This window comes from Cetorhinus maximus, chromosome 16, assembly GCF_964194155.1.
Source record: "Cetorhinus maximus chromosome 16, sCetMax3.hap1.1, whole genome shotgun sequence".
In the NCBI taxonomy this organism is placed as follows: Eukaryota; Metazoa; Chordata; class Chondrichthyes; order Lamniformes; family Cetorhinidae; genus Cetorhinus; species Cetorhinus maximus.
The window spans coordinates 88795572-88817455 of record NC_135894.1 but is presented as its reverse complement, the minus strand read 5'-3'; the positions used below and the strand labels follow the sequence as shown (position 1 = coordinate 88817455).

At 45.4% G+C, this 21884-nt stretch overlaps 1 protein-coding gene across 5 annotated transcripts in view; it reads left to right on the top strand.

The window, feature by feature from the left end:
* The window catches only part of LOC144691807 (cell adhesion molecule DSCAM), a 545084-nt gene that overhangs the window by 391037 nt on the left and 132163 nt on the right, over positions 1-21884 (top strand). For all 5 annotated transcript variants that reach the window (XM_078560312.1, XM_078560308.1, XM_078560310.1 and 2 more), the window contains exons 12-13: positions 13288-13384; positions 16821-16949. In XM_078560312.1, coding sequence (XP_078416438.1) covers positions 13288-13384; positions 16821-16949 — 226 coding nt within the window. The remainder of the gene's footprint in view (positions 1-13287; positions 13385-16820; positions 16950-21884) is intronic.

Sequence of the window (21884 nt, the reverse complement as noted above, 5' to 3'; positions counted from 1 at the left end):
TACTATTCACTATTGTCAATAATCTCCCAAGAATGTCTCCCTGCCTATGGCTCCTTGTTCTGATGAGCAGTGTTCATGTCACTCAGATGTGAAACCTTTCTGCACAAGATAAAGGCAGGTGTCTCAGTCCAGGGCCTCTTCCCTGTGCTTTGTGCAGCCTTCAGACCAAAGTGATGGTCCAGCCTCACACTCCCTGGAAACATCACTGATGCTTGTAGCGGCGCTTGTCATTTCTGCCAGGATATAGTGGGCAGGTGCCACAGAGTTCTTTCATTCTCTCTGTGTGTTCTCAGCACCTTTAAGGTGGGACTGGCCCCATCTCTTCAGCATCTGTAACCACTGATGCTGTGCTCCAGCTCCTGAAGGGCTCAAGTGCTGAAGGCAGACACAGCATCAGATGCTTCTAAAGTTTCATGGCTGTTTCTCTATGCTATGACCCTGATCACAGAGCGCAAGCGAGCTGCCCTCGGCCAGACAGGAGTCAGGCATTCTCAGAGGCTATGTGAAGATGCATGTCGTCATCATCCTCCTCCTGCAATTGAGCGACTAATAGGGCCTCCACTGCGCCTCCATGACAGGAGCATTCTCACAGAGGGTATTTGCGCTGCCATAAGCCAGATGGGAATCAAACATTCACAAATGCGATGTGAGGAACTATGGGGTCACCTCACTGCATGTCGTCATCATCCTCCACAAATCTAGCAGCTATGAGGGCCTCCCTCCCGAGCACACCTACCTCGTCTAGCCAGTGCGAGGGCCTCACCCCATTATCGTTGCCTCCGAGGACCTCTTCAGCCTCATCCCCGTCAGTGTCCTGCTCATCGGAGGAGACATGCAGCTCCTCCATCTCCTCCTCAGCCAGCTCCTCTGCCCATCAGAGCGCCAGGTTGTAAAGGGCGCAGCAGACGACAACTATGCATGACACCCTCTGTGGACTGTATTGCAGGGCTCCACCAGACCGGTCCAGGCACCGGAACCTCCTTTTCAGCATCCCGATGGTCTGCCCCACCAAGTTGCGAGCTGCTGCAGGAGCCTCATTATAATGTCTCTCTGCTGCAGTCTGAGGCCGCCACACAGGTGTCATCAGCCTCGGCCCCTTGTCTCCAAGGAGCCAACCCTGCAGCCTCTGTGGACCCTGGAAGACTCCAGGATCTGTGACCAACTGAGGATGTAGGCATTGTGCACACTCCCTGGAAACCATGCATACACCTGCAGGATGCGTTTCTGGTGGTCACACACCAACTGCACATTCAGCGAATGGAAGCCCTTGCGGTTGATGTAGTTCACCGTGTGGAGTGACGGAGATCTGAGCGCCACATGAGTGTAGTCGATGGCACCCTGCACCTATGGGAATCCCTAGATCAGGGCGAATCCAACTGCTCTTGCATCCTGGCTGTCCCGGTCCCGGGCGAAATGCACAAAGTTGTGTACCCTCACAAAGATGGCATCCATGACCTCATGGATGCATCTGTGGGTGGAGGCTTATGAGATCCCACAGAGGTCACCTGTGGAGCCCTGAGAGGAGCCATTGGTATAGAAATTGAGCGCTGCAGCCACTTTCACGGCCACTGGCAGTGGATGCCCTCCATGCCCCCGTGGCGCTAAATCCTGCAGTAGCTGGCAGATTCCCTAGACGTGCATTGCCTTCGGCGACACTGGCTCTGTCATCTGCAGGAATGAAAGGCAGCGGCTGTAGGCCCTGGGTGTCACTAGGCACCAATCTGCGATGGCTCGCTGTGGCTCTTCGGCTGTGTGTGCAGGAACCCCAGCCGCCCCTTCTTCCTGAGGTTGCTGCTCCTGCCACTGTGCAGCCAGGAGCCTCAGTCTCTCTCTCTCCTCCATTTTCTTTGCATTCTGCAGGCCATCAGGCATACAGCTAGTTCACCAGGCTCCATGATCCTGATGTACTCCTCCTGCAGGATGAAAGAGAGACACACATGGTTAGCATGGGTGCACTAAGAACCTGTCCTGGTTAAGTCCTGGTTAAGTGTGACGACTCCTTAACACTTCCCGGAGAGCGCTGGCCATCACTTGGATGGCCAGAGATTAGCGCACTGTCTAGTTACCCTGTTAGCTTGAACCATGGGGGAGACTGGTCCAAACCAGATGCTGACATTGCAAGGGGCTGTGAACACCTCCAGCAGTGACTGCTACATGTCCAGCTTTAGCGAGGAGATTGTACAACGTGTGCAGTCCAACTGCTCTGCAGTCCACTGAAGTGCTCAGCTCTGGAGTACTTGGTGGCACTTTGATGCCTCTGCGTTGCTGGTGTGGGCAGATAAGCTAGGAGCCCAACCCCAATCTTATCAATGTGGTTGTGGCTGAACTGTCTCAGTTCCAGAGGAACGGTCACTTTTATACAGGTTTCCCAAATGTGTGGCCACTACCCTCACCCCGAATGCTTATGCGCTATATCAACAGCATGGCTGCCCTTGCCCCTCCCCTCCTCCCATCCCCCCGCCACCAGTCGCCTCAACGGCAAGGCTGCCCTTAACCCCGACCCCCCCCGCGATGCCCCTGAAGCTTGAAGTCCAACAGGCGACCCTGGCGAGCGCTGCACAACGTTACTGTGTACTCACCTCCGAGTTCCCCTGGCCGCCAAGTGCACGCCATTTATGTGCTGTTGTGAAACACATCGGCGTACTTTCCCGTCAACGTGGGTGGATGATCCAGCGGTGGGGGTGGAGTTGGGCTGGGGGGGAACAATTCCGACGGGCTGGCCTGATTAGGATATGCTGATTTATTACAGTGAGGGTGCCGACATCCAATGGCAGGAAACGCGGCCGCTGTCAGCGGGTTGAGCGGATGATCACAAACTGATTTCCCGCCATCGTAAAACCGATCGCATCCCGTGGTCCGCCCGCACCACTGATCACACCCAACGCCAGCAGGCACGGAAAATTCTGCCCGATACCTCTGCCAATGCAGCCATCCTTCAGTACTGCACTGAACTGTCAGGCTGCACTATGTGCTCAAGTCTTTGGAGCAGGGACAAATTAGCACATGGGCTTAAGGGGCCTGTACCCAGGTTCTCGTGGTAAACTCACCAACTGCGCAGAAAAACTGCCAGAACAGATACAATTTTATTGATATGTAGAGCGTTATGATATGATTTGCTTTATTCTTTAATGCAGTTTAAGCACCTTATGGGCTGATTTCTTCATGCATTTTATTTCACGTCTTTGTTTTGATGGGTTGAGTAGGGTTGTGCGATGTGCGTGGAGGACCACCAAATATTCTCGGTACCCAGCGCCTCAAAAGTTTTTAGTCCGACTCTGCTCTGGGCTTCAGTTAAGCCGTGACCTTCTGATTTAAAGGTGAAAGGCCATCACTGGGCCAAGGCTAACACATTTTAGTGAATGTACACCCTCTACTGTTTGTTCTGCTGAATAGCCTGGGATGTCACTGCAGTTCCTCAAACCTTTGCAACAAGGCAAATTTAAGAAATACCAGGAAACTGGGTCTAATGGTTCCACAATTGCACAACTCGGAGCACAGATCAGAAAATTTGAAAAAGCCTTTAAAAAAAATGAGCAGAAAGAACCAAGTCAAGCATTCCAGGTCTTTAAAATTCTCATCCTTGCTTTCAAACCCCCGTTATGGGTTCAGCCCTCCCTATCTCTGTGACCTCCCCCAGCTTTAAAGCCCTTCAAGATCTTTGTGCTCCTTCAGTTCCAGCCTCCTGGTTATCCCCGATTTTCCTCGCTCCACCCTCGAGGGCCGTGCCTTCAGCTGCCTCGACCCTTAGCTCTCGAATTCCCTCCGTAAACCTTTCTGCCTCTCAAAGTCACTCCTTCTAACCTACATCTTTGACCAAGCTTTTGTTCATCCATCTTTGTACGGGGCTCAGTGTCAAACTTTGTCTGACTTGCCTCCTGTGAAGCACCTCGAGACATCTTTACCGTGTAAGAGTCCATAGAGGTGCGGGTTGTTGATAAAGAAAGCCGGGAACAGCATGTTGTAAAAGCAGGAGAAGCATGGCAGGGATTTTTTTATTTCTAAACACAGCATTGATCAAGTAGAAATTACTTGTGCTCACATCAGAGCCCATCAGCATCTCACATCTTCTGTCAGAAAGCATCCCTCCTTACCTCACCAAATATTCCCTGTCAACTGAAAGTCTCATTGTACTATTATTGCTGTCTCTCTCCTATGATGTGCTCTTTGTTGCAAAGATCCTGGGCTGTAAGAAGCAATGTTCTGTATGGTTATAGTGACAGATGAAAGAAAATTAGACAAATCATGGGCACTTACTAACAGTAAATTGAGGCTTAGAAAAATATTAAAGCCATATTGTTCCAATTCTGGTACTTAAACTTACTTTTGCAACTGTGCATAGAGTGTCCCTTCTCTTATCTATCACAAAATATTTTAACTCTTATCTTTGTATATTTTAACTCATACCTTTGCAAAGGAACCCTTTAAAGGAACAAATGTAATGAGCCAGTGAACGAGCATGATTATACCTTAAAGGGACTTTGCCATTATGGAAGAGTGTTTAGTAGCAATAACAGCTACTTGCATTGATATGGTACCTTTAATGTAGCAAAACAACCAAGGCATTTTGCATTTAATATCATCAAAAAAAAAATTATACTGAGCCACATCAAGAAATATTAGTACAAGTAAACAAAATCTTGGTCAGAGGTAGATTTTAAGGAGCATCTTAAAGGAGGAGAGAGAGTTAAGGAGGCAGAGATGTTTCAGGGGCGGAACTACTGGGATTAGGTCCTTGACCTCTGAAAGCACAGTTGCTAATGGTGAAGTGATAAGAATCGGAGATGCGCAAGAGGCCAGAATTGGAGGAGCAGAGAGATCTCAAAGAGTTGTAGATGCAGGAATAGTTTACAGAGATAGGGAAGGGCCAAGCCATTGTGCGATTTGTAAATTAGAGTAAGAATTTTAAAATCGAGTTACTACCAGACCAAGAGCCAGTGTAGATCAGTGAGCAAGGGAGATGGGTGCGAGTTAGGATAGGGGCAGTGAGTGAGCTCAAATTTACAGAGGGTAAGAGGTGGAAGGCTGCTCAGAAGAGCATTGGAATAACAAACTATGGTCTTGTTGACACAATGCATTGAATTGGATATCACAAAAGAGTCATGCGCCACTTGTGCAGATCGATTGGTGCACTAGATACTTGAAACGCTGTGGCGATGCTGCCTACTTTTAATATTGGTTACTCCAAGCCTCAGAAAACATTTTACATGCTACCTGGTGATTGCTTCAAGATCAGGGGGATTATCGACTGCCTCCTTGTCACACATCCTGTAACAGTGATTGGCATATCTGCATTCAGGTTGCATGTTCAAATAGCCTGCAATTCTAATGCAGTTATATTGGTGCAGTAGTAAGGTCACTGGACCAGTAAACCAGAGGCCCAGGCTAATGCTCTGGGGGGACATGGGTTTTAATCCCACCATGGCAGCTGGTGGAACTTAAATTCAATTAATAGCTCCGGAATTGAAAACCAGTCTCAGTGATGGTGACCATGAAACTATCACTGATTATTGTATAAACCCATCTGGTTCACTAATTTGCTTTATGGAAGGAAATCTGCCATCCTTACATGTCCTGGCCTACATGTGACTCCAGGTCCACAGCAATGTGGTTGTCTCTTAACTGCCCTCTAAAATGGCCTAGTAAGGCACTCAGTTCAAAGGCAGGACCTTACCAATGACACCCACATCCCATGAAAGGATAATGATAAAAAAAATGCCCTTCCTTTCCATTGGGACTACTTTAAAATTCCCAGTTAGAGATATACAATTTAGCTTTAAAGGACCAGAATTAGATCTTTTAAATGGGAACTACAATGTGGAAACGGGACATTTGGCTCTTCCAGTTCCTGTTGGAATTTAACTTCCACATGAGCAGTGCTCCTAATCTGAGTGTCCATCCAGTTCCCATGCCCCTTTTATTCCTTTCGCCACCGATCCAACCCATTCTTATATGTTGATGTGGCCTCTGCTTTAGCCACGAACTCTGGTGGCGCATTCCATGTACTGAATTATTTTTCAGTAACCAATTAGTGACTTTTGCTCAACCCATTTGCACTTGTTGGATTTGAAATTGGTCCAGCGCTAAATTGGTGATATTGGATTGCCTGCCTGTTATAGGCATGGCCTGATATTTAATTACATTGACTAAAAATATTTTTGATACAATAATATTTTTAGAAAATTGAGAAGTGTCCCATTCAAGAGAAGAAGGCGCTTTGAACATGGACCAGAAGGAATCTGGTCAGACAATTGTGCCTTCCAAGTTTGAATCATGTTATTGGATTGAATGGAAAGGCTGGTTCTCAAACTACCAAATCTCGGACTTCATTTTGATTTTGTGAGCTGGCTGGAAGGCCTCTTTATTCAAAAATAATGGGTTAAGTATCGTGTGGAAATTATCAAATGTACGGAGGCCAAGGCCCAGATTTTCGTGTGGGTTGGGGAAAACCCTATCAGTGCACTTTTGTGCCTTTCGAAATGCATGCCTGAGCCACATGTGACTTTGCCCGAGATTTTTTGCCTTTTCACACTTGCAAGCTGCAATGGAGTGTGAAAAGAGTGTGGGTGTGGAGGCGGAGGATGAGAAGGCCAGCCTCATTTCTCCAACTGGCAGCCCAGCTCCCAACATTATTTAAAGGCCACTTAAACCTCACCCCTCACCCCCCCCAACTCCGTGCCACCTCAGATCACCCATGTCCCCTCAGCCCCTGCCCACCCTCAAGCCACTTCAGATCGTCCATGGCCACCCAACCTCACCCAGCCCCCATGTCACCCCACGGTCCTTTAAATTCTCTGTGCAACCTCTATGTCATCTTCATGTCCCCCACGTATCCTCCATAGCTACCCACCCCATATACACTGTGTCTAGTCCTCAGGAGCCAAGCAAATAGCAATGGGAACTTTGTCAAAATTGTTGGTGTAAAAACTAAACCTCTAACAGCTTAATAAAACCCCAAATTCAAACCCATTATCCTTGATACTGGATAGAATAAGAAAAAATATTCAAGTGCAAAAAAAAAATCTAATCCTCTAAGGGACTATTAAGTTTAAAAACAAACAAGAAACCACGTCAAAGTCATATACTGTATTTACAGCCTCTTAAAAAGTTTCAAACGTTCCTGGATCACGAGACCACCGGCTGACCTGAAGCCATTACAAGCTTTTGAAACCTAGCCAAGCATTCATAATGGCTATAGTTGTCAGAACAAAAGCTTCTAGTTACATATTTTGAAACTGACAGAACAGAATTATATTCTATTTCCATTTCAAAACACAGTGCTTGTCAATGGAGGGGGGTAGATGCAGAAATGTTTTTCAACTTTCAAAAGCAACGTTTTTTTTAACAGTCCAGAGCTGTCAGTCGATTTAAATCACAGTGCAGAACCTGACAGGACATTTTTTCTTTACGCTTTTAATGCATTATGACACTTTTTCCAATGAAAAAAGTACTGTATTGCATAATAACACTTAAACAATGGTGGTCAATATAAGGGTCAAATTACCTTTGCAGGGCAGATCCCTATGATGAATCGCTGCATTAAAAAACACATCTGCATTGCAATAAAACATCTAATACCAAAATTTGAAAGTGTGAAAATATTTATGCTTACCTTTCATTATGTTCTCAACTCCTCAGCAGGCTTCCCCCAGTGGTTATGAACTCCCCAAGGAGGTCCATTTCTTTTACGGCTTCCAAAACCCACAACAGCAGACAAAAATAATGTGTGGGAGGAAATGCAATTTTCCTGTGGCCGTTACAATAGGGACCCCAGCCTTGGAAGATGTGTGTCTGTATTTTGCACCCAAGGCCTTCCAGACATATCAAAGGGCCACACATAAATGGTCTGGGATTGGGAAGGCAGAGGAAAATTGTTTTGCCAGCAAAAAGGCAAAATTTTTGAATTTTGAAACCTAGCCAAGCATTCATAATGGCTATAGTTGTCAGAACAAAAGCTTCTAGTTACATTTTTTGAAACTGACAGAACAGAATTATATTCTATTTCCATTTCAAAACACAGTGCTTGTCAATGGAGGGGGGTAGATGCAGATTTTGCGACCCGACTCGCACCTCTGTTGGGAGACAAAAATCTGGCCCCAGGTTTTCCATTGGTTAAAATGAATGAGATATGAGAGAGACTATGGTAGTAACAAGGGAGTCAGGAATTTCAGCTAGGCAAAGACAACAGTGAAACAGAAGTAAAACATTGCATTTCATTGCTAACAGGACCAGAGATAAAGTGTAATGCAAGCAATGTAAACAACATATTTATTATTTCTTTGGAATTTTCCTCCTTTACCCCTGTTTCTTTTGCCAATTGTTTTTAATTCACAACCTCTTGGTACCAACCCACTTGCCAGAGGATGAAGTTTCTCCATATTTGCTCTATCTAAACCCCTCATAATTCCTCTATTAGGTCTCCCTTTAACCTTCTATGCTGTAAGGGGAATAATCTCATCTTCTCCAATCACCCCACAAAACTGAGATCCCTCATACAATAGCTGTCTCTACCTATTTATTCTGTAAACCAACATACCACACCATCTATTTCTGGCTTTTAACAGAAATTGAGCTCTTTGCAACAGTCTGTCAGCTTTCACTTGGTACATCACACCCACACTCCTAGGTATGACTTACTGCTCATTGAAGGCCAGTATTTTGAGAATATATCATTATCCTCTGACTAACATGTAAATTCTGATTGCTCGGATAGTCAGCTTCTAGTGAAGGTGCTTGGAAAAGAGGAGCAAGGACATGTAAGAGCCCAGTTTGCTGAATCAACTGATCTTTATCTCGTGACTTTTGCTGTATGAGCTGAGCATTGGTGGGGATCGGACCTGACTATCCTCTGACATCCCTGTATTCGAATAGCCCAGTTGGGGCAATCATCAATGCACACATGAAGAATAGTCACACAGGTTACGTACCAAACTGTGCCTGGCACCATGAAACCATATTTCCAGTGTGTCTCAGCACCATCAAAAGAGAGGTCCAGAGAAAAAAAAATGTAAAGGCACTTTAGTAAACTTTGTACGGCCAAACATGGAATCAAAATGCTGCACCTGTCTATATAATGACTACATCAGAAAGGCACTTCAAAGGAGTCCATTGTCCAGTCTCAAAGGCATTGTCCCAGAGAGGTTAGAGTTTACACAAACGTAAGGAAAAAAAAATCAGTGGCAGCACAAGATATCTACTTTAATGTTAAGCTATTGATTATTCCAAAAATAATCAATTCACTTCTTTGATCTAGCAACCAATTGCTTTCTTTGTTCCCCCTTTCCTGCTCTTGGGTCTTCGACATTTCAGAGCTATGTCAGTCGCTTTTCGCTTAATCTTTCTTTTCTACTTCAAACATGCTGGCAGCAAGTAGAATGTTTTTCTTGACATGGTTACTATAACAACCTCCTGTCCTGACCCCTGTCATCACTGATTCCGAAAATGCCTCAGACCTTTATGTTGAAGCCTTGGACAATTTTCTCCCAATCACAGCGGGGAGAAAGGGAAAGAAAATCAATTTCCCTGGCGAGGCAATTAAGTCTCTCGGTTTACGTGATTAACCCTTCACGAATTGACTACAAGGTTAAGAGAAATTCTAACAATGTATGGGTTTTAAGCCACAAGATTATGTTTCTCTTACAGAAAAATTAGGAGATTTTTTTTTCAGAATTAGCGTAGGTCCATTAGACCCAACAACTTTCCACGACACTTTTCACTAAATGTTATTTATGGTGGACAGTTTATGAGTGAACATTCCCAGCATAGAATATAAAAGATTGGATGAGGGAGTGATTGATTTGAAATATTAAAAGGATAAATACAGAGAAATTATTTCCTTTGGTGGGGGAAGTCAAGTACAAGGGGTGAAGTCCTAAGACTAGACCCAGACCAGCATGGTCGAAATCTGAAGTTCTAATGCCCCCAACCCTACCCCCACCACTCCCTTCCCCGCAATAGTCTGTGGATGCTGGGATAATTGGAACTTTCAAGACTGAGATTAATAGAGGTGGGAAACAAATACTCTCCAGTGACATCCCACATCCCATGAAAGTATAAAAAAAAATGGCTTTTGGTTAGGTAAGAGTATCAAGGGGCTAAGGAGTGAAGGAAAGTAAATGGAGGTGAGATGCAGATCAGACATCATCTAGATAATATGGTTTAGATAGAGCAAATATGGAGAAACTGTATCCTCTGAAGTAGCAGAGTTGGCTCGATGGGCTGAAAGGCCTCCTCTAGTTCTTATGTTCTGAGAGCAGGTGAATGGTAAGGGACTTTCTGATCCATTAAGATGGAAAATCATACGCTCTGTAAATTGGGAATTCGAATCCCAATTCGCTGGCCTGTCACAGGATTTGCAATGTGGGGAGAGTTAACCCGTAAAACATACCCCTGTATTCTGTTCATTGAATTGACAATTTGGTTTTATTGGCGTGTCTTTTCAAACAGCAGTACATAAATTCACTTCATGTCTCTGTATAGAAATATTAATAGATGTTATCCCTGATTAGATGTCTGTGTAATCGGGACTGTCACCACCATCACTGTCAACCTTTCTGAAGTTGTCACAGATAGGCTTGATTTTGTTTCCAGTAGCCTGGGGCAGTGTGTGTGAGTGAGTGCGTGTGTTTTTAAACAAAATGCAGCCATTGCATATTAATCTGCATACTTATCTCTCAAACTAGAATATAGTGAATTCAGGCTATTCCTTGGGATGGAGGTGCAGGCTTCTGTACAACTGTATAAGGTTAGGCAGTCTAATGCACCACTGTTGCTTCCTTAGCGGGCTAACTAATGCTTTCACAGCAACTGACAGTTACACATGGAGTGCTGCAATGGTGTTTGCTGACAAAACTCAGTATTTCCAGGAACGTCTGATGTGTATTTGAACTTACCTCACAACGCTTTGCAGTTCTGTACTCTGTATGTGTACTGTGTTTGTACAGGCCTTCGGAGCATGCACAGCAATGTATCTCCCTTGCTCCCTGCTTTCTCTTCCAACTTGGCCCCAGAACGCCCCTGCAGTTTTGCCTCGCGTGTACACTCAGGAGCTTATGCGCATGTACAAATGTGCCCGCCTTCACTGCCCCAAGTCCTCTTCAAATCTCACTCTGTGTTAATCGTATAGCAATTGAGTATTAAACTGAATTCAGGTGGAGGGCATTGACTGGGAGTTCATGTATCCTCGTGTATATATAGGAGCAGACTGAAACGGTGACGGTTGAGGTTTGGAGGTAAATGTTTGTCATGTGTATCTCTATGAACCAAACTTCTAGAGTATGTAAAGATTGTTCTCCATTTCTATCCCTCACCATCTGCCTTTCTGGAGTGTAACACGCTGGAGTGCCTCACAATACTCCTTAGAATTTTGGGATTTAAAGGATTAGCTTTTGATAATAGATTGTATAACCTTGGCTTGTTTTCCCTTGAGTATATATGTCTGATGGGTGATCTGATCAAGTTGTATCAGGTGAATGTTAAAAGGATTCAATAGGGTAAATAAATAGGGTTTTTCTGATCGGGCCAGAATCCTAAAAGTAGAGCTATTCAACTTTCTCTCTCTCTCTCCCTGAACCCTATTTGTTTCTCCCCCAGTACAATGTCAGTGTCTCCCCCTTGCCCTGAGCCCCCATCCACCCCGTCCCTGTTCACCCACTCTTCCCCCTTCCCCTGAGTTTTAATCACAATCCTCTACCTTAGTCTCAGTAATGGTGACCATGAAACTATCATCGATGGCTGTAAAAACCCATCTGGTTCATTAATGTCCTTTAGGGAAGAAAAGCTGCCATCCTTACCTGGTTTGGCCAACATGTGACTCCAGATGCACAGCAATGTGGTTGACTCTTCACTGCCCTCTGAACTAGCTGAGCAAGCCATTCAGTTCAAGGGCAATTAGGGATGGGCAACAAATGTTGGCCTTGCCAGCGATACCCACACCCCATGAAAGAATTAAAGAAAATCCCTCTAGTTCCTCTTCATTCTCTTCCAACCTAGTTCCCCCGTCTCCCTTCACTCCATCTGTCTCTCTCTGGACTTTGCGCCAACCCAGACTCCCAGCTGTATCTCCATCAGCTATTCCCTTTTCAGTACACCCCCGAAGTGAGGGAGGAGTGCTCTCTTTACTCGTGTGATCGAGAGGAGCGCAGGAATAATGCCACTGAGCAGCTGGCTTCACTGTGATGATCGCTGGCAACATCAGGGAGCAGCAGGGTGGGTGAGAAATTTAAAAGACAAAGGTTCTAGGTTGCCAGCAGCTGTGGCCGTGAGATTCGCACCAAATTCGTGGGGATTCCTGGAAAACATAGGAGGACTGACAACCCTACTTTTTCATTATAAACACTGACCAATCATTTGCTTGTTACAAGTCATGCAATTACCATGTGGTCTTTGTTCTAATAGGAAAACCCTGGCCCCTCCCTTGAGTTGGGATGAACACACAATGCTATGCAATCCAGAGTCTGCGTTTTGTTGAATATTGTTTTCGTAGTTAACAACTAATTGTCTTTCTTTCAGAAAAACCATCAGCACAAACACAATGTCAGGAACAAATGTTTTCCACTGTGGAGAATAATGCTTCTGGATATTAATTGCCACCCACTTGGTGTGAATTGAGTTGCCAGTGAAAGAGACTCAAACAGTCACAGCTCTTCAGAAATGGCTGAGGCTCAAACCCACAGGGGACATCAGAATTAGTAAGCAGAATGCTGCCAGAAATATTACAGGCAGCAAAATGAATTCTCGCCACCATATCCAGAAGCCAAGAATTTAATTCAGGGCTTTCTAGTCTGAAGAGAAACTTGGAGCCAATGGGACTGTTCCCACTCAAGAAGGGGGTGCTAAGAAGAGATTTAAAAGGGTTTTAAAATTCTGAGGGTATCGCTAGAGTGAGGGATCAACAATTTGAGATTGTCACCAAGAAGAGTGAAGAGAGAGGTCAGGAGAATTTTCTTTTGCAAAGGATCATTGAAGGATGAAACATTTTAAGGAGCGGCTGTGTCAACTTTTAAGGGAAAATTGAATGATGCAGTAGAAGACGCCAGTCTAGGGGGGAGAGGGGGACAGTGAGGTTAGTTTTGTATTGCACTAGTGAAGAGCTGATACTGATGCAATGAACCAAATATCCTACTGCAAATTAATACTGTTGTACTGAGGAAGTAGCGAATGTCAAGATGGTGATGAAGGGCATTTTCAGATGCTGGTTAACCTCCTGTATATCTCTGTTCTTATGTAAAATTTCCAGAAGGTTCAATATCTTTTTATCTCTGCTGTTTGATCCATCTCTTTTCTCTTCAGATTACCCCAACAGTGCGTGGAGATTCGGGGTTTTTCTCCTGCCATGCTATTAATTCGTATGGAGAGGACCGAGGGCTGATTCAGCTCACTGTGCAAGGCAAGTTGAAATGCTTTGTTGCATGTTATTATTCACACAATATAAAGTTCACTTTGAAGATCAACTGCCTCCACACATTGTGCCACATTGCACTCCTCAGTGCCTAGCAGTGCAACAGGAGTCCTACCCCAGCATTGATGTAACATTATTCAACATAGTAAAATGTCCCCAAGACACTTCACAGGAGCATAATCAGACAAAAGAAATTAACACCAAGTTGAATATGGAGACATGAGGATGGGTCACTAATAGCTTGATCGAAGAAGTCGGTTTTAAGGACCATCTTAACAAAGGAAGCAGATTCTGAGAGGTTTAAGGAGGGAATTCCCGAACTCGGGCTCCAGGTGGTGTGGAGCTTATTTGGGACAAGAAGGTGATATATGCTTAGAGGCACAGGGCAAGCTGAGAATACTTAGTGAGTACTTTGTATTGGTGTTTACTAAGGAAGAGGAAGCAGGCAAAATATCGGTAGAAGCGGAGGTGGTAGAGGTAGTGGATGGGATGAAAATCGATAGGTAGGATGTCCTGGAAAGGTTGGCTACGCTTAGAGTGTATAGGTTGCCTGGTTAAGATGGATTGCATCCCAGGTTCCTAAGGGCAATGGGGGTTGGGATAGTGCAAGGGACCTGCTATAACCTCCCAGTATTGCTGAAAAAAGAGAAATTCTGTCAAAGCTTTTCATCTTGCACTCATCAGGACAGATGCAAGAATGTCAAATTTCAAAGGGAGCAACAATTTATACCTTAATTCTTTCATGGGATGTGGGTGTCACTGGCTAGGCCAGCATTTATTGCCCATCCCTAATTGCCCATGAGAAGGTGGTGGTGAGCTGCCTCTTGAACCACTGCAGTCCATATCATGTAGGTACACCCACAGTGCTATTAGGGAGGGAGTTCCAGGATTTTGAACCAGTGATGGTGAAGGAACGGCAATATATTTCCAGATTAGGATGGTGTGTAACTTGGAGGGGAACCTACAGGTGGGAGTGTTCCCATGCATCTGCAGCCCTTGTCCTTCTAGCTGGTAGAGGTTGCGGGTTTGGAAGGCGCTGTCAAAGGAGCCTTGGTGAGTTGCTGCAGTGCATCTTGTTGATGGTACACACTGCTGCCACTGTTCATCAGCAGTTGAGGGAGTGAATGTTTGTGAATGGGGTGCCAATCGAGCTGGCTGCTTTGTGGTGTTGAGCTTCTTAAGTGTTGTTGGAGCTGCACTCATCCAGGCAAGCGGAGAGTTTGATGTGATCTGCCAGTCATTGGGACATGCGGCCTACGTACCTGGTGTCACACCAGCACTGAAATCCATATACCGCATTATTCATTTGTGTGGAAGGCAGAACCTCTTTATGGCTTGACGACAACATCTGTTAGTGAAAATTACCCCTTGTGTTGCTGCTGCATAGTAACAGTGTAAAGCGGCTAGCTTCACCTGAGGCTGAAAGATTTGATACTCTTCTAGGGTAACCTGGTCACATCCGATAAACAGCATCTCTAACAGTGCAGCACACCCTTGTGACCTGGAGTGGGACTGGAACCCACAGCCTTCTGCCTTTGAGAGTGCTTCCAAGTGAGCCACACCTGACAGCTAACACAGCTGAGTATTCCTCCTATGTACTGCTACATACATTGCCAAGAATTACTCAGCAACTTACATTGTTATTCAGCAATACCCCGGTAGCTCTATGGGCCGGGATTTTCCAGCCCCATCGTGGTGGGACCCGCCACGGGACATTCGGTGGTCCAGCCAAAAGTCCGTTAACTTTCGGTGGGACCGGACAATCCCGGTGGTGGGCGGGGGCTGGAAAATCCTGCCCTATAATACCAAAGGTTACTCAGCAGTGTGGGCGGGGGGGTGAGGGGCAGTTAACTCAGTTGACTAGACAGCGAGGGTGTGAATCAGATTAATGCCAACAGCAAATGGCCTGGCTGAGGTAGACCCGGGTCCTGTCACCTTAGGCTACACGTATTTAAAAAAATTACAGCATTTTGCTGTGGTTATGCAAATAAGCACCAAGGACTTGCCCTTGGGCAGGGAAATCAAGGAGAAGAAGACGGCTTATCAGTACCAACGGTTACCAAGGTTATACATCAATGTCCAAGGTTTCCAAGGTTACTCAGCAATATCCATGGTTACTCAGCAGCCTATAGCAGTATTCAGCCATTCTCAGGCTTACTCACTGGTATAAAGCAGTAAACAGCAGGACTCAGCAGTGCAACAACCCCAGCTTTCCTTTATACTGAGCCTTTAATGTAAAAGTGGTTCAGGTCTGGAATGCACTGCCTGAAAGTGTGATGGAGACCGATTCAATCATGACTTTCAAAGGGGTATTGAATCATTATCAGAGGATAAATTGCTCAGGGCAATGGGGAAAAGGAGAGGGAGTGGGGCAGGCTGGGTTGCTGTTGGAGAGAGCCAGCATGGACAGGATGAGCCGAATGTCCTCCTTCTTGTGCTGTAACCATTCTATGATTTTATTAAATGTGCCTAAGTATGTAATCAATTAAAAATTGATGCTGAGCAAATCAAGGAGATGTCAGGACAGGTGAATGAAAGTCTGGTTAAGGAGGGAGGTTTTAAAGTGCATATTAAAGCAGGAGGGAGAGAGATGAAGAGCTGGGCAGTTTTGGGAATCTCCGAGCACATGGCCTGGGTGGCTGAAGACAGCATTTCCAATGGTGGCGGGGGGGCAGGTGGGGGGGGTGGGGAGGGGGGAGCAAAAGACCAGAGCTGAAAAAAGTGCAGATATCTCGATGGTTGTAGGGCTGGAGGAGATTACAGAGATAGGAAGGGGCAAGGCCAAGGAGGGATTTGAAAACAAGAATGAGAATTTTAAAAGGCACTGCTGGATTAGAGGCTAATGCAAGCCAGTGAGGTGACGGGTGCACGAATCTTGGTGTGAGATCATATTGGGGTAGCAGAGACTTGGATGGATTTGAGCTCCTGAAGGGTGCAAGATGGGAGGCTAACAGCTTTGGGGTAGTTGAGTCTAGAGGGATCAAAGGTATTGATAGGGATTTCAACAGCAGATGGGCTGGGGCAGGGCTGGAGACAAGTGGAATTATGGAATTGGAAGTAGGTGGTCTAGGTGATGGTGAGGATATAAGGTCAGAAACTCATCTCAGGGTTAAATAAGATGTCGAGATTATGAACAGTCTGAAAGGAGGTTAGAATGGTTGATGAGCAAAGGGAGGTTATGGTGGGGGATGAAGACAATTGGTCTTTTCAGTGTTTAGGTGGGAAAAAAAATATTCTCATCTACTTGCAGTTGAGATATAAACACTTTGCGAAACACTAAATGTGCATTTCTAATAAAGGTTTGAAGAGTTTTCACAGGGATTACATTTTAGATACAGCTTAACAAATCAAAATTTGCTGTGAAACATTTAGTATGGGTACACTTCATTTTTTTTCTGAACTGTTTCTGCCTGTCATGTTGCAGAACCCCCAGATCCTCCTGAGATCGAGATCCGGGAAGTGAGAGCTCGAAGCATTGCCTTGAGGTGGAGCATGGGCTTTGATGGGAACAGTCCCATCACTGGCTTTGACATTGAATGCAAGAACAAGTCAGGTGAGTTCCCGAAACTAAAGGACCAATGTTAACCCCCAGGGAGGAGTTGTCGGGTGACGGGGGGAAGCAAGGAAGGGAAAAATTCCTCTGACCTCTACAACATTAGGCCTCAGGAGGTTTTGGTTCCCGGTCTTACCTGTAGGGCCTCTTCAGCCTCTCGGCGCAAGATGTCAAATGGCCGGCAGGTGAGAGAGGAGTTTTGGGAGGCAGAGGGCCCACGCTTGGCATCCCAAAAGAACCATTCGTGCAGACGTCTTCAGCGCTCAGGTAAGGAGTTAGGACTGCGGTTGGAAGAGCATGACGGTCAGGGGTTGGATGAAGGGAAAGACAGAAAGACAGGGCAGGCCCATGGTTTCTTTGTAGAGGCTGGAGAAGCACAGGCCACAAGGAAAAAATAATAATAAATTCACCTTTCTGGGCATCGTTCAGCCGGACTACACTTGCCACCAGACTGATGACTTCCCTGCACAGGCCTTGGGTTAAAATTGCAGCCCGGTCTTGATGACATTATCAGAGACCTATCTGCATGTTTGAGAAAAGACCCGTTGCCTTCTGGTGGGCCACCCTCTTCCCCGCTCAAAGGAATGAGTTAAATTGTAACTTGTAGGAAAGTAGCAGGATTAGACAGGGAGGGAGGGATTGGGGTTTTCGCTGTAGCCAAGTTAACTGCCCCAGCAGTCTATAGGGCCTAGGAAAGGGTTTCTAGTCATTATGTTCTCAGTAAAGAAAAGAGGTGAGTTCTGAAGATTGGTGGCTCGCTGCATAACTTCTGCATTCAGCGACTTGCACATTATAACAGGCGTACGTTGTTAACGTGCTGTTATTTTGCCAGTAAGATCCAGACTTCACCTCCTCCTTCACACCCTGCCCAACTGCAGTAAACATCATAGAATAAGAGGAAGTATTGGACATACCCGGCAGGTTTACCGGCAAGTGAAGTTGAGCAAGTTAACGCTTTCGATAAAAATCCTTAACTAGAGTTCACAATTTGCCATAAGCCTTTCTTTCAAACGTTAAGCCATATCACCTTTCAGGTGCTGATGGCTCTGCCACTCTTCCAGTTATCAGAGTTTTTCTTCCTGTAACATACAGGAGCATTATTCATTTTAATATCTAATAGTCTGACACAGCACACGTCACCTCGTGTCATCATCTCGCATCATCTTCGGCATCCTTCCATCTGTGTGAGATAATGGACATGCAGCAAATCAAACCCATTGGGGATGGAGTAGCTTCATATGGTACACTTTTAGTGCTGGCGTGAGAAGCGGGTTCTGCCACAAGTGCCCCATATGAAATGGTTTTCGGGGCAGGATTTATGGTGGGGGGGGCGGGGTTTCTGGGCGGGCAGGAGGGCAACAGGAAGGCCACCGGGGGAACTTTACGGGACCCCCATAAAATTCTGCCCCAGGTGTCATTGTGGGGGTTCTTGGTGTTGCGAAGCCACTGGTTGTCATGGTGATGCACGCTGGAGATGTTGCCATTTTACTCTGTCGTTAGCTTGTGTCTCCCAAGTTCACAAATTGATGTTTAGTGCTTTCATTACATGCCTGAAAGCATTTCTGAAGGAGAGCTTTGAGTATCTTACTGGTCTCCTGGCCCCGGCTACCTCGCCAGACAGAAAATCCTTCATATGCGACCATTTTCCACCCTGCGAACGTGTCTGAGGCAGCGAAGCTACCTCTGCTTGAGGAGTGCCAACGTACTTGGTAGATTTGCCTTTGAGAGGACAGCTGCTGCATTTGTGATTTTGCCCTTCCATTAGCTTCCCAGCGAAGATGAAAGTTGTTGAGCTCACTCTGATGCCCTGACATCATTAGAACCATAGAACCATAGAACACTACAGCACAGAAAACAGGCCATTCGGCCCTTCTAGTCAGTGCCGAAATATTATTCCGCTAATCCCATTGACCTGCACCTAGTCCATAACCCTCCAGACCTCTCCCATCCATGTACCTATCCAATTTATTCTTAAAACTTAAGAGTGAGCCCGCATTTACCACGTCAGATGGTAGCTCGTTCCACACTCTCACCACTCTCTGAGTGAAGAAGTTCCCCCTAATGTTCCCCCTAAACCTTTCCCCTTTCACCCTAAAGCCATGTCCTCTCGTGTTTAACTCTCCTAATCTAAGTGGAAAGAGCCTACTCGCATTTACTCTGTCTATACCCCTCATAATTTTGTAAACTTCTATCAAATCTCCCCTCATTCTTCTACGCTCCAAGGAATAAAGTCCTAACCTGTTTAATCTTTCCCTGTAACTCAACTCCTTAAGACCCGGCAACATCCTAGTAAATCTTCTCTGCACTCTCTCAATCTTACTGATATCCTTCCTGCAGTTAGGCGACCAGAGCTGCACACAATACTCCAAAGTTGGCCTCACCAATGTCTTATACAACCTCACCATAACATCCCAACTCCTATACTCAATACTTTGATTTATGAAGGCCAGTATGCCAAAAGCTTTCTTTACAACCTTGTCTACCTGTGACGCCACTTTCAGGGAATTATGTATCTGAACTCCCAGATCCCTTTGTTTCTCCGCACTCCTCAGTGCCCTACCATTTACTGTGTATGTCCTACCTTGGTTTGACAAAATGGCTGAGATTCAGGCCTGTTGGGCTGCAGTGGGACTGATGGGGTTTCGAACCCTCATTGTTGTCCTATGGTAAACAACCCTGGAGAAAAATTGCACAAGGAAACAGTTGTGTTTGTTAGTTATAAAAACATTGCAGCCAGATAAAAGGTCATTTGGCACCCAAGAAACATCCAATTAGGTAAGAAAGGCCCTGCCATTCAAGGGACTGTGCATTCGGAAGCGGGGTGATGAGGAGTTATGGACAGAAAACCAGGTAATACAGAAATCTTTTCTGAATATCCCTCAGTTCTTAAAAGTTTTTTAAACCTTTCAGATTTATTTCTCAAGGTTTACAGCTGGACAACCAACCTGAGTGACTTGCTGCCTGTTGGGCTTAAAAGCCTGCAGCAGAAGATCATGGCTTAAGTGCAGTCATCAGGAGAGATCGCTGTCAGGGTGGACAGGTCTACTTGAAAGGCAGGACAAAATCGCGTGTGGAACAAAGTGGTGGTCAAGGGACAGGATCCCTTCACCGAGGGTAGGGTGATTGGTGGGGGGAGCAGATAGGTTGCATGGGGGTATGCAGGTTAAACTTGTTGGGCCCAGAGGGAATGCTTCTGCTCCTTCTGGCCCACAAGCAGTTCTATAAAGACTTACATTATGGATCCAGTGCTCACCATCTCCTTTTACCTGTTGGTTTCCCGAGGCCTGAGAAACCCAACTTGTATTGGTTAAAAATAAAAACAATATTAAAATTAAGGCACGTTGACTCCTGAAAAGGTTTCAATGACTGACGCACTTCCTGGGAGCAGGTTTGTTGCCCAAGAGAGTCTGTTGACTGTCCACTTGGCATGGGAAGGCCCTGTGGTGTCAGGGTCTGCCTGCTGGATCCCCGTGATGGCGTGAATTTGGATGCAGGGCAGTTGGAAACAAGAGGCCATGTGGTAACCTCGAGGAGTATGTCCAACCCGAGTTGGAAACCGTGGAGACGGAGGCTGATTCCCCTGTTAGGCCTCTAATTAGGCCTGTTACCCTGTTAGGCCTCTAATTAGGCCTGTTAGCCTGTTAGGCCTCTAATTAGGCCTGTTACCCTGTTAGGCCTCTAACTAGGCCTGTTACCCTGTTAGGCCTCTAATTAGGGGAAATAACCTTCAATGAATTAGAAATAATGTAAATTTTCAAATGCACATTGAAGAAGGCGTTTCTAATTGTCAGCACTGTACATCAAGAAGGATAGCTTTTTGTAATCTGAGGGAGGCAAAGATGTAGCATTGGTCATCTCATTTCATTCTTTTAAATCTGTCACTTTATTGCTCATATTTGTATAACTTTCCCTCTGAAAGTACCTGGTGTCATTGATTATTCAGCGGGTTTTTTTTTAGGCTTTTAATGCCCTGAGGCTGTAAATACTTGGTGTCAGTTACATTAACCTTATGAATATTATAAAACCCAGGGGCTAATGGAACAGAAGTTGTGTGTTAGCTGCCTTCAGAAGCGATGTTTAGCAATTCAGGTATCACACAGTCATTATAAAATGACATCCTTCCTGCAGTTTGTGCAAAAGTCATTTTATGCGCTGGTTAATTGGAACACTCTTAATGGCAGATGGTTTTTCCTAGTTGGTTTCCCCCCTTGATATTGGCCCAAATTTTGGTGTAGACTTAATGTGGAGGCTAACAGCGCTCAGTGTTATGATAGGATAAATCTGACAGCAACTTCTGGTATTTCTACATGTGCAGCTAAATGTGGAAACCCAGGAACTGATGTCAGAGATACCCTGCTCCTCTATAGGGTACAATGTTTTAGGCCCCGATGATAGACCCAGCACTGAAATCACTGGGATTGGCGTGAACCTTGGACAATTATCACTAGTCCCACACTAAAAATGGCTGAAAATGACAGGGCTGATGCATTCAGGGGTAGGTGAGTGACAAGTGCTGCTGAACAACGTCTCTGGCCCTTGAAAAATAATTTTAAAAGTGTGGAGTCTCAATTCTTCATGAAAAAAATAATAATGTTGCAGATTTTTAAAAAATAATTTTAACATTTCTGTTTTTCTCTCATCTTTTTTGCTCAAACCCACTCGTGTTTCCCAATCTATATTTTGCTCCCCGTACAACGATTTAAACGTAATTTATATACATATTTTTTACTTCCTGGTTTGCAGTCTGCGTGTCTCAGTGAGGATCCTTCGATCGGATTGGTTGAAGAGCCTCCCTGCTGCTTGTCCTGCTCACAGAGCCCCCCCCCCACCTCTTGTAGTACTGCGATGGAGCAGGCACACAATTAGTTGAAATCTTCGCTGACAAGCCTCTGAAATGTTTCTAGGCATCTGTACATGAGATGAATGGTGAAAGCT